We start from the raw sequence: 15,701 nt of genomic DNA, 5'->3' as shown, positions 1-15,701 counted from the left end.
AGTGTTGAATCTAACCACCTACGGATAAATGCCATCAGCCCTTGGTCACTGAGTTAGACAGGAAGGTGACTGTGAAGGAAAGCAGCTGGCTGTGGCCTGCAACCCTACAGAAAAGGCAGTTTGGGGGAAGCAAAGCCCTTTCCTGTCTCTGGGTTTTCCCTTGAAAGGGATGACAGGATGCCTGGAGTTCAGCTTCCCACTGAAGTTTCACAAGACCAGAAGGCCATTGGCACGACAGTAAAGCTCCTTCCCAAGACATAAGGAATGACGTGGGTGGGGGCTTGAGGGGCGTCCTCTGGTTTAGTGTCAGGAGGCTGCACACGAACCTGCACTGGTCCCTCTTTCTGAGCACCCGAGCAATGGGGACTCAGACAACTGGGCTACCAGGCATCTATTTTGAGGGTTTATATGAAGGTTTGGGTCTGCACGTATCTTGTGGTATGGGGTTTTAGGTATGAAAACCATGTGGTTTGGGGGTGCTATTCTTGTTATGTAGCATTTCCCTGTGTGAAAGAAGCAGGCTGTGGATGTGACCGGAAACAAGAACAGCACACTGAGACACAAAGCAGCCATGGCACAGTTTTTCAAATTTTACTTTTAGTGTTTTAGATTTCATTCTATTTTACATGTATGAGTGTCTTGCTTGCATGTGTATATGCACCACATGAGTGCAGTACCTAAGGAGGCCAGAAGAGGGAGTTGGACTCCTGGAGCTGGAGTTACAGATGGTTGTGATCTGCCCTGTGGGTGCTGGGAACTGAATCCTGGTTCTTTTCAAGAGCAGCCAGTGCTATTAAACACTGAGCCATCTCTTCAGGCCCAGACGTTAACTTTTTAATGAATTCTGATTAAAATGCTGACATCTCCAATGAAAACACGGACAACGTGTAACATCAAATGCATTTCAGTAGAGCTGGGATCCACAGAAAGACAGGCACAGAGATGTTCATCATACAAATACGGCAACAGAGATGAAGAACTCCTTTGAAGCCCGAACAGTAGACTTGATTCAGATAAGAAAGAACCAGTGTCCACAGTAGATACTCAATGGATGCTTCAATAGAAGTCCACTGAACTGGAGTATAAAGAGCAAAAATCAATCGGGGGGGGGGGGAACACTCCAGAACTGTGTAACAGCATCAAATGGAACAAATGGAACAGGGTGGAGGACTTGTTTGAAGACACAGGCTGAGGACTTTCCAAAGTTAATGACAGACATCCATGATTGTTCTAGGAAGCTCAGAGAACAACAGGCAGGATGCGTACCAACGCCGACCAGAGAGAGGAAACACTTCACAGCAGATTCAAAATGCTGAAAACAAAAGATGGAAATCTGGAAGGGCAATAAGAGAAAACAGACACATGGAGGAACCGAGGATTCCAGAACATTCTGTTTTGGAAAAGACACCAGCAGCAGAGCATCAGTGGCTGAAAGAATAAAACCTGTTGGAAAAGAACTCTGCGGCTGGAAAAACTCCTTTCATGAACAAAGGAGCAATGGCGTTTTTGGGGAAACACAAAGTGAGGAGAACTTGAAGCCTGTGGTGATGGGAACCCCAACAACTAGCCTTAAACTCACGCCATCTTCTGACTAGGTTAATAGCGCCACAGGAAGGGTCGACCAGGAAGAAAAGGTATGAAACTAGTAGGTACACGTTCTTCCGGAAGAGGAACTCGGTGACACACAAGCTCAGATCTACACACAGAAGGAAGAGGGCTAGAAGGATGTTAAATGTTAAGTACTGTAAATACGTAAATACCTAACTTAGCTTAAATTATCTGTCTAAAATTCACAGAAACATTTATTTATACCCCATGTAAAAATAAAATGAACATAACATTAGCAAAAGGCTAAGCATGGGGGAATCAGGTGCATACAGGTAAAGGACCTTGAAAAACTTTTGGAGAAATGTTGTTTGGTACAAAATCTGATTAATTCAAGATGTATCCTGGAGAAACAGGGGCAACCAATAACTAGATAAGCAACATAAACAAGTCGATATGAAGGTGAGGATGATGTAATAAAAAATAATAATAACATGGGTTAACCTAAAGAAACATACAGAGGGAAAAGGGAAACATTAAAATTAAAATATAAACTGGGCATGGTTGGCACACACCTTTAACCCAGCACTCCAGGGACAGAGGCAGATGGATCTCTGTGAGTTCAAGGCCAGCCTGGTCTACAGAGTGAGTTCTAGGTTGTGCTTGAACAAGTAAGATTTGGAGTACTGCCCCCAGAGGTTTTTCCCTCCAAAGAGTGTAAATCAGAACATGCAGCTCGTGGTATGTAGAAATAAGAGGGTGTGGGAAGCAGTGATAGCTATGTATAATGGACCACATTGGTAAGTGATTGACTGTATCAAACGCCCATGACTTCAATTTTAAACAGAGAAAGAATCTCTAATAAAACAAATTCTGAACTACCTCGGCATCTAAACGGGAACGGTGAGTTCCTGCTGTGTGTGCAGGGAATGGAGTCAGAGGCAGAAAACAAAATGAGAAAAATTTTTCTCAGTAAACAAGGGTCATTGAGAATATAGGGGTTATGTAGTTTACATATATGTTTGGGTGGAGAAATTTAAATGTAGTAATAATAATGTGTGATAAAGGATGAAAATGAAAAGTTGCATGCATAAAAGGGAGAGAAAATTAGAAAATTGGAAGAGCAAGAATGGCAGACAGCAATACTGATATAGAAGACCTAAAATCGAGCGAATAAAGCGTCACTATCACTGTGGGGCGAAGTAAATTCTAGCATCAAAAGACACAGTCGCCACATTAAAAGGCAAAACCTAAGCAAAGAAGTCTTTCTAGACAGTCCCTGAAAGCAAGCTACAAAATCAGACTGAGGGCTGGAGAGAGCTCAGTGGTTAGAGCACTGCAGAGGACCCAGGTCCCAGCAGCCTCATGGTGGCTCACAACCATCTCTAACTCCAGTTCCAGGAGATCCAGTGCCCTTTTCTGATCTGCGAGGCTGCCAAACACTCACATGGTCACATTCACATGTGCAGACGAAACACCCGCACACATAAAATTTACAAAGGGGGAAAAACGGACTGGAAGTTAAGACAGGAGAGAGTGTGTGGCAGGAGAACGCGCTGAATAAATGCAAAGGAAAAAGAAACAGATGAACGCGATGTTAACAGCAATTCAAATGCAATTCGATCCGAAAACACGAACCAAGCTTTTAAAAAGGACAATGTAACGGGAAAGTTAGTCAGCAGAGGCGCTTCGCATAATCCCACGGTCAAAAATAGAGCGGGGTGGGCTGGTGAGACGGCTCAGCGGTTAAGAGCACGGGCTGTTCTTGTAGAGGACCGGGATTCAGATCCCAGCACCCACAGGGCTGTAACTCCAGTTCCAGGGCATCAGATGCCCTCTCCTGGCTTTCCAGGACACTGCTGGTGTGTGGACATTGTCCACCTGTATACCTGCAGGCAAAACACCCATACACATAAAATAAAACCTTTTTCTTTTAATGAAAGAAATCCCCAAAATGTAGGGAAAGATTGACGAGACTATGTTTATTGTCTGATTTTTTTTGGGGGGGGGGTTGAGACAGGGTTTCCATGTGTAGCTTTGGTGCCTGTCCTGGATCTCACCCTGTAGATCAGGCTGGCCTCGAACTCACAGAGATCCTCCTGCCTCTGCCTCCCGAGTGCTGGGATTAAAGGCGTGTGCCACCACTGCCTGGCTTGTCTGATGTTTTTAATATTTTTTCAGAACTTGACAGTTGAAGAATACAGTTAAGGATTTCAGAAGTACATAAATGAGTTTTTCTCATATATTCTTGTAAGGTATAATCACATGTTGGGTTAACAACACACACCAAAGCTTTGAAGAATTCCCCAAAGTGGATGTTGGTTTTTTTTTTTTTTTTACAGCATTCAAAACAAAAATCAACAATGGAAACATCTTTAAATTTTTTTTTTTTTTTTGAGACAGAGTTTCTCTGTGTAGCTTTGCGCCTTTCCTGGATCTCGCTCTGTAGACCAGGCTGGCCTCGAACTCACAAAGATCCATCTGCCTCTGCCTCCCGAGTGCTGGGATTAAAGGCGTGCGCCACCACCGCCAGGCTCTTTAAAATATTTTCATTGTTGGGAAGTTGGAACTTCTCTGCAGAGGAACTCAAAATTGAAACCAAAAGCTATAAAAAAAATAATAAATAAAAAGAAGAAAACACGTGACATCAAAACCCATGGGACACAGCTAAAGCTATGTCCTCAGGGCAGTGTGTAACTTTAATTGGTTTCATTTAAAAACAGAACACAGCAGAACATACACAGTCACACTGCCGCAGTGTACTCGAGCAAGTTCACCTCGTTTTCCTTGACGATTAGGAAACGACTGGGTGGAGCTGGGCACGTCGCTGGCCTCAGGGTCTCTTCGAGCAACTTTGTTGTCCTTTCCTGTTTGCCCCCTGATTGGCGTCACAGTGAGATCGGATGAAGCGATCCAGAATTTGCCTGTCTGCCAATAAAGAAAAGCAGAGGTTTCCTACACAAACACCAAACAGCAAAATCCTCCGAGGAAGCAAATCTCTGGAAGGAGGACGTTATTCCCAAGTTTGATATGAAAGTATGATTTGAGGGTACTATGTACGGTGTAGAGAGGCATGGTGCCCTACCCGTTCAGAGTGAATCAGCGTGCTCACGGGAAAGGGCATGGGCTTGCGAAGGACACAGGCCCACAGCTCAGTTCTGCGCCAGCAAGTATTATCTAAGCCACGTCTTGTCCCTCATCTCTGAATGCAGATCACCACACTCACCCTGCACTGTTTGGAGGGCTGAGCCCACTGTGTGTGATATCACATATTAAATTAATGTGTGACGTTCATTAATTAGCAGCCTTATCTGCCTTTCTAGGGTGCACAGTAATAAACAGTGGTGAGGAAAATGGGGATCTGCCCTGAACGCTGTGTAGAATTCAGGGCTGTTTTCTCTCTACCCAACATTGGTGGCCTTTGCTGGCCTTGAGTCCTACCTGCCCACCTTTGGGAAGCCCTTTAACTCCTGGACTGTGAAGTAGAGTCCTGTCTGGTTCTGAACACCTGCGATTCCCCAGTCTTAACAGCATTCACATAGGGTGGAACTGTGAAACTCTTCGTGCCCAGAACTGTCATCCGCCATGGTCAGTCATCCTCTTGCTCGGTGTCACAATGCCAGCTGAGACCCATAGATCAAGGCTGTGTGTGTGTGTGTGTGTGTGTGTGTGTGTGTGTGTGTGTGTGTGTGTTGTGAGAAAAAATAACATCAAACATAGCTAGCCCACCAAGGACCAATATACCATAAATTTCTCCCACCTGGTAAACTATTCATGCAGAGGAATTCAAAAGTTTTAACTCCTCTACCCGGTAAAACTTTGTTCACGGGAAAGCCCCGCCACATTCCCAGAACTTGACAGCTGGGAGTGCCTCGCTCCTTCTCCATTTCCTTATGCCACTTTCCAATCAAAAGTAGACACAGCCAGAGAGGAACCACCAAGTCCCCCCTGCATTAGCGATGAAAGACAGAGGCCACACTGGCCTTGGGTGCTTGCTAGCTCAGTTTGGGTCACAGCCTACATATTTTACAAAAACAAATTGCCTCGCTGGGCCACTTTGTGTTTGTGCCTCTTTGTGTGATGCCAAGGCTAGCCTGTTTCCACAGTGTGTACACGGAGTTTGTGTCCTCGATAGTTACATTTGCATTTATTTGTGAGCTATTCCTGCTCCATCTTATCTCTTCCTTGATCTCAGTCCTTTTCAACTCAGGGGCGCCTCTCATGGAACAAAATCCGCTGACCTTCCATGCAATGTTCGTCCGTTGACTTGTGTACACCGATGAGCCGCACCCACTTAGAGTTGACTTCCACCACCCAGGAAGCCCTTCTCCATGCTTCCCAGGCAACACTGTTGACCCCAAGACAGCCTCTGCTCCCGTTTCTTTCACCGTGGATGAGAGTTGCCCGCTGTGGACCTTCACATAAATGGAATCATACAAGAGCTCGTCTTTAATGTTTGGATTTTGATGTTGTGGTTCAGCATCTTTTGAGTTTGTACATTTTGTGTTCTCCATCAGGAATGTGCTCCCTTTTATTGCCAAGTTGTTAAAATATCAAACTTCTTCCATTTTTTCCTGTTGATGGAGATGGGGACTGTTTCCAGTTCTGGAATATTAAGAATGAAATTGTTATAAATATTTTTGTACAAGTCCTTTGGTGGCTGCACACCTTCTTTTCTCACAGGCCAATATCCAGAAGTAGAATTTCTAAGTCAAGATATAGGCGTATGTTTAAATTTGTAAGATGCCATCAGAGCTCTTCCCAGAGTGATTCCTCAATTTGTCATTCCCCTGCATGTGGGAATTCTGTATGTTCCATGTCACTAATTGCTGTCACCCAGTCTGTTCCTCCTTCAGCTTGTCTGTAGTTTTGAAGTTTATACTTAAGTATAGAAGCAACAAAATGCCCTTCTCATAATGAAGACGTGCGTCGAGAGTGAATCAAACTGGGCACACATTAGCCAAAACAAGATGACCCGGTGTCCATCAAACTCAGTGTCAGCCAAGTTGCTCAGAAGGCCCGCTGTGCTCGACAGCTGTGTTGGTTACGTTTGTGGTGGTTGATGACGATCGACAACTTGACTGAATTCAGCCGTGCCTGTGGATTTGTTGGGGTGCTTCCAGAGATCGACCCATGGGTGGGGGAGTAGGGGAGGCTGCCCTCGGTGAGGGTGGTATCTTCCAAAGGACGACTTGGATAAGAAGAAGTCTGGAGAGGAAGCAGCCAGCAGGTGCTGGTCAACGCCTCTTCCTGAGCTGGTGTGTCTGTCTTGCTGCAGCCATCCTGTGCGGACTTGTCCTTCCGGCATAGACTCCAAGACTCTCCAGAGAGTGTCTGGACCTAATGTGGTTCCCGACTGGGAGTGCTGATTGGGCACTTCCTGGATCGGGCAGCTGTCTTGTTCTCTTTATCTCCAGGTGGCTGTTGTTGGACCACCCAGCCCCTACCCTGTACAGCAATCCAATAAATCCCCTTCATACAAATATTCTGGTTCTGTTGTTCCAATTCTCTCTGCTGGAGCGGCCCTGTCACTCCTTGATGTGAGGACCATGCTGACCTGAGAACTTGCCTCTCACCTGCTGTGGACCTAGGGCTAACAGCACCCCGCACAGGCTTTTCCTAGAATCAACTATTTCTTTCATGGTGGTATGTGTCATTATACTTAGGCCTCTGTCTTTCCCCACTGCACAGTGAGTTCCCTAATAGGATGGGTTTGAATACATGCATTCTTTTCAAAATTATTTATGTTTAAGAGTGTTCTGCCTGTATGTATGTCTGTGTACCATGTGCATGCAGTACCCCTAGAGGTCAGAACAGGGTGGAAGATTCCCTGGAACTGGAGTTAGAGATGGTTGTGGGCTGCCAGATGGATGCTGGGAATTTAACCCGGATCCTCGAAGAGCAGCCAATGCTCTCAACCACTGAGCCACCCTTCCAGCCCCAACCCATGCATTCTGAATTCTGAATTGCAGGCTTGAGAGAAACACCTTACAAATTTTATATTGGTGTAAAAAATAGGGAAGCAGTCATATCTTAAAGATATAGCGAAAACCAGATTTCAGATAATTTTATCACTCGCGTGGGAGGAGAGTGGGCAGAAGACAGGGCTTTTCCCAGCGGATGACAAATGCAGGAACTGTCAGCTTCCAAGTTGTTGGAATCCAACTCAGGATAAAAGAATTCTGAACATAGATTGTCCACTGAAGAACACAGTCCAAGCTTCTTGAGTTAGAAACAAGCTCAATATGGGTTTAAGCATCACTATTCCAAAATGCTCAGAACTCAAAATGTTTCAGATTTTTCTTGGATTTGGGAATATGGGCATATACGTGGTGAGGTCTCTGGGAGACTGGATCCCAGTCTAAACACAAAATTTGCTTCTGTCTCCTGTATGGCTTGCAGACACAAGCCTGGGATAATAGTGTGCAACATTTTTCACATGCCTGCGCTGTAACTGTGACACTTAGTGTGAAGTAAGGTGTGGAATTTTTCACCAGTGGTCCCGTGGGTGCTCACAGGATTTCAGATTTCACAGGAGAGACGTTTGTACCAAACAGTGGTGGCAGAGGGTTCCTGGACACAGCGGCCTGCTTTCCCTGTCTCTCTTCCTTCTCCAGCTCTGCGGTTTCCTCTACCCTTCCTCAGTCTGCCATGCCTCCCACCCCAACCTGGGGTGTTACTTAGGGGGAAGACTAGTGTCTCTCGCTGTGGCGCTCTCTCGCGCTCTCGCTCTCTGCCTCTCTCTGTCCCCCTCCCTCCCTCCTTCCCCCTTCCCCTCCCTATCTTTCTCTTTCCAATAAAAATACCACTGCTCGGGTCTCCTAGTCCACAAAAGCTGACTGCTCACACAAGATAATCCAATCACATGACTTAAGCTGAGCCGATAATAAGTGAGCCTAAGACATCTCAGGTCTCTTCATTCTGAAATCCAGCTGAGCCCGCTGTGAAAATGCTGCTGGGATGTGCCGGGCATTCCCATCATCCCTGACACTAGAAGATGAGGAGAGGTTTGCTGCATAAAAGCTTTAAGGGAACCTCCCACTTGCCAGCGCCCCCTAACAGCTGCACCGATGGGTGAGGGTATTGGAGTTGGGATAAGGTGGCTTCTCCAGCAGCCGGGGGCATCGTGAGACAGCTAAAGCTCCGGGCCACCCGTGTGCTTTCCGGCATCTGCCCCCAATGCTGCCTTGAAGAACCAAAGAAACAAAAGCCTAACTTATCCCAGAGGTACCTGGTTGGTTTACTGGGAGGCCTAGGAGAGGGAATGCTGACTGGATGGACAAATCTCACTGCCTGGAAAGTTCATCTTCCCTAGGGAGAACAGAGCCTCCCACCTCGGCCCTCCAGCTCACTCCTAGGCAGCAAGGTCAAGCCTCAGACTGCACACACACACAGAGTGGGAAACCAGATGTCTGGCCCCTGTGATGGCTGCATCTGGTCCCGGATCCCTGGGCAGATGTCAGCACCTTCGGGAGGAAGCAGAATTCCTCCCTCTGTGGACCCAAGGGATGTGACTCTTAGAGGTAAAGTGAGCGCTTTGCAAATGCAGAGAGTAGCTTTACACAATTTACACCAACATGGTGAAGAGAGCAGGCAGGCAGGCAGCTTGGCTTTGCTGCTGGACTCCCCTGTGTCTTCAGGGACTTGCGCAGCAGGCTTCCAGAAGGCTCTCAGTTCCTCCTGAAGAGACAGCCTGGCCTTGAGGCATCTGTTGAGAGGAATGAGACTCCCAGGAGAAAACACGCTTCTGCTTCCATGGGAGGCAAAGCAGCTGGTTAGCCTGTTTCCCCCGACGTCCAACATCCGGGCACTTGTTTCCTCTTCTTGGAGTGTGTGTGTGTGTGTGTGTGTGTGTGTGTGTGTGTGTGTGTGTGTGTGTGTGTGTTCCATCCTTAAAAGCATTTGAAAGGCTAGAGCAACGGCTGAGTGGGTAAAACCACTTACTTTGCAAGCATAAAGGACCCGAGTTTGAATTCCTATTGTCCACATAAAGAAAGCCACTCAGGGTTTCGAGTGGCGATAATCCCAGCACTGGAACACCAAGATTAATGACTCCCAAGGAGCTTGCTGGTCGCCAGCCCAGCCAAAGAGTGAGCTTCTGATTCAGGAGAGGAAGAGCACAATGGAAAGAAAAGGGGGTACTTCCAAGGTCCGTGTTCTCCTTCCGCTTCCGTGCATGCGCACACAGGAGGGCTGAAGTCCGGTGTGGAGCAGGAGATCTCGGGGGCGGCCGGAGGGGAGAGTCAGTTTTAGAGTTAACTCTTTGGCAAGGGAGGGGTGAGGAGCGGTGATTAGGGATGGAGGGGGCGCAGAGTGGGGTGAGGTGGAAGGGTACCACTGAAGAGCGAGCAACTGGGAGCCGTCTGCTGCATAAGCGTGGTCACAGAAAAGGAAGTGGTTGGTGGCCCCACACCCCACACTGCCTCGTGCACAAAGTCGGGTGTAAGAGGTGTCTTAGGAACCTGAAAATATTACACCCTCTTCCTGTGTTTCTTTTACTTCCTCCTTGAAATTAGTGTGTTTTCTAGTGGACACAGCACATCTGTGGCATAGGAATTCACCTTCCGTGGTTGTGAGCTCACACACACACACACAAGGAAGGACTGCTTCCTGTCCTCAGGCTCCCTTGTTCCCTTGGTGACATTTTATACTTTCTCAGGTTACCGGACATCCTAGAGCTGGTCTGATAAGCTTGTTACATGGAACAACTCCACCCTGTCCTGAGATGGCACTTGATCTTCGGGGGTGTGAAATAGGATTCCTGTGTGTAAACAGCCTGCCACTAAAAAAGTACAACTAAACAGGAAATAAAGCGTAAACAAAACACAGCAAAACTGTGAGACAGTACAAAAGCCAACTGGAGGGAGGTCAGTCACCCCAGCACACACAGCTCAACCACCCGTGCAGTGAGACCAGACGCATAAGACAGAGCTATGTGAACAAGGGTCTCTGGTGTGCCTCTTAGGAAAGTAAGTTTCCAATGATCAAGGTTTGCATGGCACTTTGGGATTTTTTTTTTTTAAGTAGTGTGGTGGTTTGAAAGAAAACGGCCTTCATGGGCCCATAGGGAGTGGCACTATTAGGAGGTGTGGCCTTGCTGCAGTAGATGTGGCCTCGTTGGAGGAAGCGTGTCACTGAGGGAAGACTCTGAGGTTTCAGATGCTCAAGCCAGGCCCAGTATAGCTCACTGTCCCTTCCCACTGCCTGTGGATCAAGATGTAGAACTCTCAGCTCCTTCTCCAGCACCACATCTGCCTGCAGGCTGCCATGCTTCCTGCCATGATGATAATGGACTAAACCTCTGAACGGTAAGCCAGCCCCAATTAAATGTTTTCTTTTATAAGAGTTGCTGTGGTCATGGTGTCTCTTCACAGCAATAGAAACCCTAGCTAAGACAGTGGTCTTTGTCTTTTTGTTTGTTCGTCCTTTGGGGGGATTTTGTTTGTTTGTTTGGTTTGGTTATTATATTCAACACCAATGGTTAAAACGGGAACAGCTTATTAGGAATAAGAACAGCATATTAAGAAAGGCGTTCACTACACTGATGGACATATGAAGTGGTGACTTGAGGCCCCTTACCTTTGTTGGAAACACTCTCCAGGTACCTGCTGATTTGGGAGGGGCTGAATGAGTCTAAGATCATCAAGAAGTCCAGGCAGTTTTTCCCGTAGTCGTTCTCATACGTGGTCTGCTGCTTTGTACGCTCCTGGTTCCGGATGTAGCTGTGCAGTACAGAGGGCACTGCGGGCACACAGGGGCAGACAAGACGCACAGGCTGTCGATGAGCAGAATGCCCGGCCTTGTTCGAACACACCCCTCCCACCCAAGCCCAGCCCGGACCGTCCTCAGCATCCTTACCGGGATGCTACGTAGACACCCTACCGATGACTTAGGGGCTGTGCCAAGCTGCTGTGGCTGGTGAGGCTGGAAGTGGGAGGTGTGGGAGACACGGCCCGAAGGCTGAGTGTGAGCACCATTGTGAGAGAGTCAGCTCTTTGTGAGTTCTGCTCTTAACATCGTGGGTAATGTTTGCCGCTGGCTTCCTGATAAACGGACTTTGTAAAAGTTTTGTTTTCTCTCAGGACATCTCCGGGCATCCTCAGAGGAGCATGTGAAGAGACCCATTTCCAGTGACGTAGGAAGCCTTAGGGTGAGCATTTTAGAAGAATGGTGGCCTGTACAGCAAACATGTGCTGTCCATTCAGACTAGAAGAAGTCAGAGGGCAGGCAACTCCAGCTACTCATATTGGATATGAATTATGATTAGACTAATTTGGATTCTGAGATTTGTGGAGTTATAATTTTCAATAATGAAGATATGATGTTTTAAAAAGTGATTTTTTTTTACAAGTGGCTCAACTTTTGTAAAAACACAAACACCTTAAATACTGTCCCCAGTCCCAGGCACCCCCCTTTTAAGGGACCAAATGTGAGGAACAGACTGGACAAGAAATCTCAATACCGCCCCCCTCCCGAGGAGAATGCCAGGGTCTGAAAAGTGCTTTAGCTGAGAAAGAACACTGAGATTCCTCTGCCCTATGGTTCTCAGAATTCTTCTACCCTGTGACTTCCAGAGGGTAGAGAATTTCTACTCATTAACCTCCTTGGGAAGAAACAAAATTAGCGGCCACAAGCTTAGGAAGGAATCTCCCAGTGGTGAGAAGTTTCAGGCAGTTGGGATATCAGATAACGAGGGTACAGCTTGGAGTGTGGAGCATTGCCCGGGGTGTATAAGCAGGGACGGCGTCAGCCCTCAGCGAAGGTGGGTCGCTCCTCCCATGACCCACAAGTCAGTGTCGTCCTTCCGTCACGTGGGGCTGGGGTACTTACTGAACATGGGCCATCAGGCTTGACTACAAGCACCTTTAACCCGCTGAGCCAGCTCCCTAACCTGCCGAGTCATTTTCTTAACAAGTAGGTTGCCCGGTGATGGAACTCGTAAAAACACTCCTATCAAAAGGGATAGGAATCGGGATCACGAAGGCTCGCTAGGTCAGCATGAGAACTGAATCTGAGAACGCTTATGGGGCGCCGTCAGAAATGGCTGAGTGGTTGACAAGTCTCAAGTGATTCTAATCCCGTCATTGTAGGGCAGGCTCCTGACTCCAACCACGGCTCCACCCTGGCAGGGTGCCATCAATTTAAGGCCTAAGCTGGCAGTCTCCTGAGATTCCCAGGTCCCTCCCCCTGAGCTGGGGAACTACAGCAGCTCAGACATTCTGCATGGCCGCTATCAAAACCAGCTGCCAGGGCCTTCTGCACCAATCACTGGCTGTCAGGGCCTTCTGCACCAATCACTGGCTGCCAGGGCCTTCTGCACCAATCACTGGCTGCCAGGGCCTTCCTTCTGCACCAATCACTGGCTGCCAGGGCCTTCTGCACCAATCAGTCTTGGAGCAAGGTGAGGTCAAGCCACAGCAACAACTGCTGTTTGTAAAAAAACAAAACCCGCTGCTCTGCCAACTTCTTCAGGTCTCAGGCCTTGGTGGAACCCAAAGGTGGGAACCTGAAGATGGAGGAACAGTGAGTGGCCAGAGACCTCAACCAGGCAGAGTGGCCAGAATAAGTGGAAATCGTCCAATCACAATGTATGTGCAATTCACAACTGATTCTGCACACTGAATGCCAGAGCAGATCAAAAATCCCAGGTACAGGGGCTCGAGAGATGGCGCAGTGATTAGAGCACTGGCAGCTCTTGCAGAGGACCCAGGTTCAATTTCCAGCACTCACATGGTGCCTCATAACCAGCTGTAACTCCAGTGCCAGGGGATCCCACGCCCTCTTCTGGTCCCTCCAGGCATACATGTGCTACACAGACACGCTTGCAGGTAGAACACCCATACACATTAAAAAAGAAGTTCCAGCTCCTACTTCCCTCCCGCCCTGCACTTCGGTCCCTTTGCTAGTGGGTAATATTAGAGACAGACCCATGCTCCTCCTTGTCAGTTAAGAACAAAACTCCTTTCCAAAAGTCAGCGCCACGGTGTGGGCTTCTGTGTGTCAGGCAGAGAGGCCTGGTGGCTCGCTGTGCATTTGGAATCCCTAAAGGCTTACTTACCCAGACCCTGGGAAGCAACAGGCAGGCCTGAGTAGCATCCGTATTTGAAACTAAAATCCTGCAATTCAGGAATCTTAGCTGGAATTTGGTAATGGTGCCGGAATTCGGTGTCCAGAGGTCGGGGAAGGAACGCTTTCCAGTCCAGGGACGTGGGAAACTTTTTCATGGTCTTCTTAGCTAGGGTGAGACGGGAAGACAGTGATTACCCCTTCTGGACTGTTTCTGAGTGGCTTGTCGCTGAATCTTGCTTTGGCCAGTAGCTTCCAACGCTCTGTGGAAACGGACTCTTGCTGAGTTTAGAGGTATAGTTGGTATGCTCTATGAGTGCTTCAACCAAGGAACCATTTCCACTCTTGAACGTGGGAGTTTAGGCTTGACTGGCCAGAAGTAGTTTTTGAATGGCTAGATATTCATGGCCGTGAGGAGAGCCCTTAGAAGCATGCTGGTGGGCACAGGCACCAGCAACGACCCTGCTGAGGTCTTCCTAGGCAAACCAGAGGGAGGCATTTGGAGTATGGCCAGAGCTGCTGTGTGAAACAGGACTCTCAATTAAATCTGAATAAACAGTGAATACTTTCAATTTTTGTGTGACTATGTAGACGTATTCATTATTTGCAATAGACCACAATTCCAATTTAACTGGACAGCCTCTTGCTTTTATTTGTTGAAATTGGCAGCCCTAGGTGGAGTGGGGGATATCATCCCACTGTTGGGAAAAAGTTAAAAGTTTGTCCCTTACTGACAGAGGGTTGAGGGGCACCATTGTCGTTAGTGGGCAATAGCATTATTATTTCTTCAAAACATTTCCGCTAAATTCCTCCACAGTGTGGATTCACTCTTCCTCGGTCATGTGTATGTGTTGGCCGGGGTCATGCTCCTTGGCTCCCTCAGGCCTATCTCAGATGGGAGGCTGTGTCTTCAAAGCAACCTCACCAAGCCGGAAGCTCTCATTCCCTTTAAAGTGAGGCTGGCAGCCTCCAGATTTCTTTTCCATTGTTAACTGAGACACAACTACCAGTCAGTCACACTAACCCCCACCCTCCACCCGAGATACTGGCTTCCATTAAGATCAACACGAATTCCCGGAGCATTCCATTCTTTGAGTTCCATAGTGTAATGGTGATCACATCTGTTTTACATGCTGACGGTCTTAGGTTCGAGCCCCAGTGGAACCATGATGAAAAAATGTTGGTTGGCCAGGTGTGAGACCAGCCTGGTCTACACAGTGAGTTATAGGCTAGCTAGCCAGGGTTACGTTGTGAGATCTTGTCTCAAAATCAAAACTTACTAAGGCTCCGCAGAACGGCACAATCTAAAAATAAATATAGAAGACCATTCAGAACCATTAGCACACGAGCACATGGAGTATAACAAGGGGAACTGTTTCTGCTGTCTTCACTCGCTGTTATAATTCATCAAAGCCAACTTCTCTAAGTCTGAATGTGAAGACAGCCACTTTTTAGTGCTTCCTCTCTTCATTCGCTTTAATTCACTCAAAACCACAACACAGTCTCTCTGCTTCAGAAGCTTAAAGTATTAAGGAAATGAACACACAATAGCATTGTGTGGCGAATTCTGTAAAGGTTAATATAACAGAAACACACATATACATGAGAGAGAGAGAGAGAGAGAGAGAGAGAGAGAGAGAGAGAGAGAGAGAGAGATCCAAAGTTTAGAATCAGAGAGGCTTCTGGGACAGAAATGAAGCCAAAGCCTAACTTAGATGGCAGATCAAAAATGAAGCGTTGCAGAGGAGTGAAGTAGTGTGTGTAGACAGCGGGCAGCATTGGGGGCCTGGTGACTCTGTGTGACGGGCAGCTGAGTACCATCTCCATGAGTGTGGGGACCAATGGGGAGGATGATGGAGAGTGGCAAGGACCAGATGACACAAATCACATCGACCGAGTCGTTTAGCTTTTCTCTTGAGGGCAGCAGGAGTCCCCAAAGGGTTTTAAGCCAGAGCTGACGTGGACTTGCACATCAGGAAACCCACTTGGACATACCAAGAAAGAGAGCTGGATAAGAGGCCATCCAAAGAGAGACATCGGCACCCAGAACCAAGGCAGCGCCCTGGGGAAGGCTAGGATCTGACAGGGTG

General features: G+C 47.6%; 1 protein-coding gene across 4 annotated transcripts in view; it reads right to left on the bottom strand.

Moving 5' to 3' along the window:
* Window positions 1-4,187: 4,187 nt before the first annotated feature.
* The window catches only part of Tex26 (testis expressed 26), a 33,186-nt gene continuing 21,672 nt past the window's right edge, over window positions 4,188-15,701 (bottom strand). For all 4 annotated transcript variants that reach the window (XM_052754576.1, XM_052754574.1, XM_052754575.1 and 1 more), the window contains 3 exons: window positions 13,604-13,780; window positions 11,125-11,286; window positions 4,188-4,473 (listed from right to left, as the gene is read on the bottom strand). In XM_052754576.1, the coding sequence (XP_052610536.1) occupies window positions 4,379-4,473; window positions 11,125-11,286; window positions 13,604-13,780 (434 nt within the window). In that variant the 3' untranslated portion in view covers window positions 4,188-4,378. The remainder of the gene's footprint in view (window positions 4,474-11,124; window positions 11,287-13,603; window positions 13,781-15,701) is intronic.

Source organism: Peromyscus californicus, unplaced genomic scaffold (assembly GCF_007827085.1).
Source record: "Peromyscus californicus insignis strain IS unplaced genomic scaffold, ASM782708v3 Scaffold_2__1_contigs__length_46816999, whole genome shotgun sequence".
Lineage (NCBI taxonomy): Eukaryota > Metazoa > Chordata > Mammalia > Rodentia > Cricetidae > Peromyscus > Peromyscus californicus.
The sequence above is the reverse complement of the archived record's forward strand: the minus strand, read 5'-3'. Positions and strand labels throughout refer to the sequence as shown.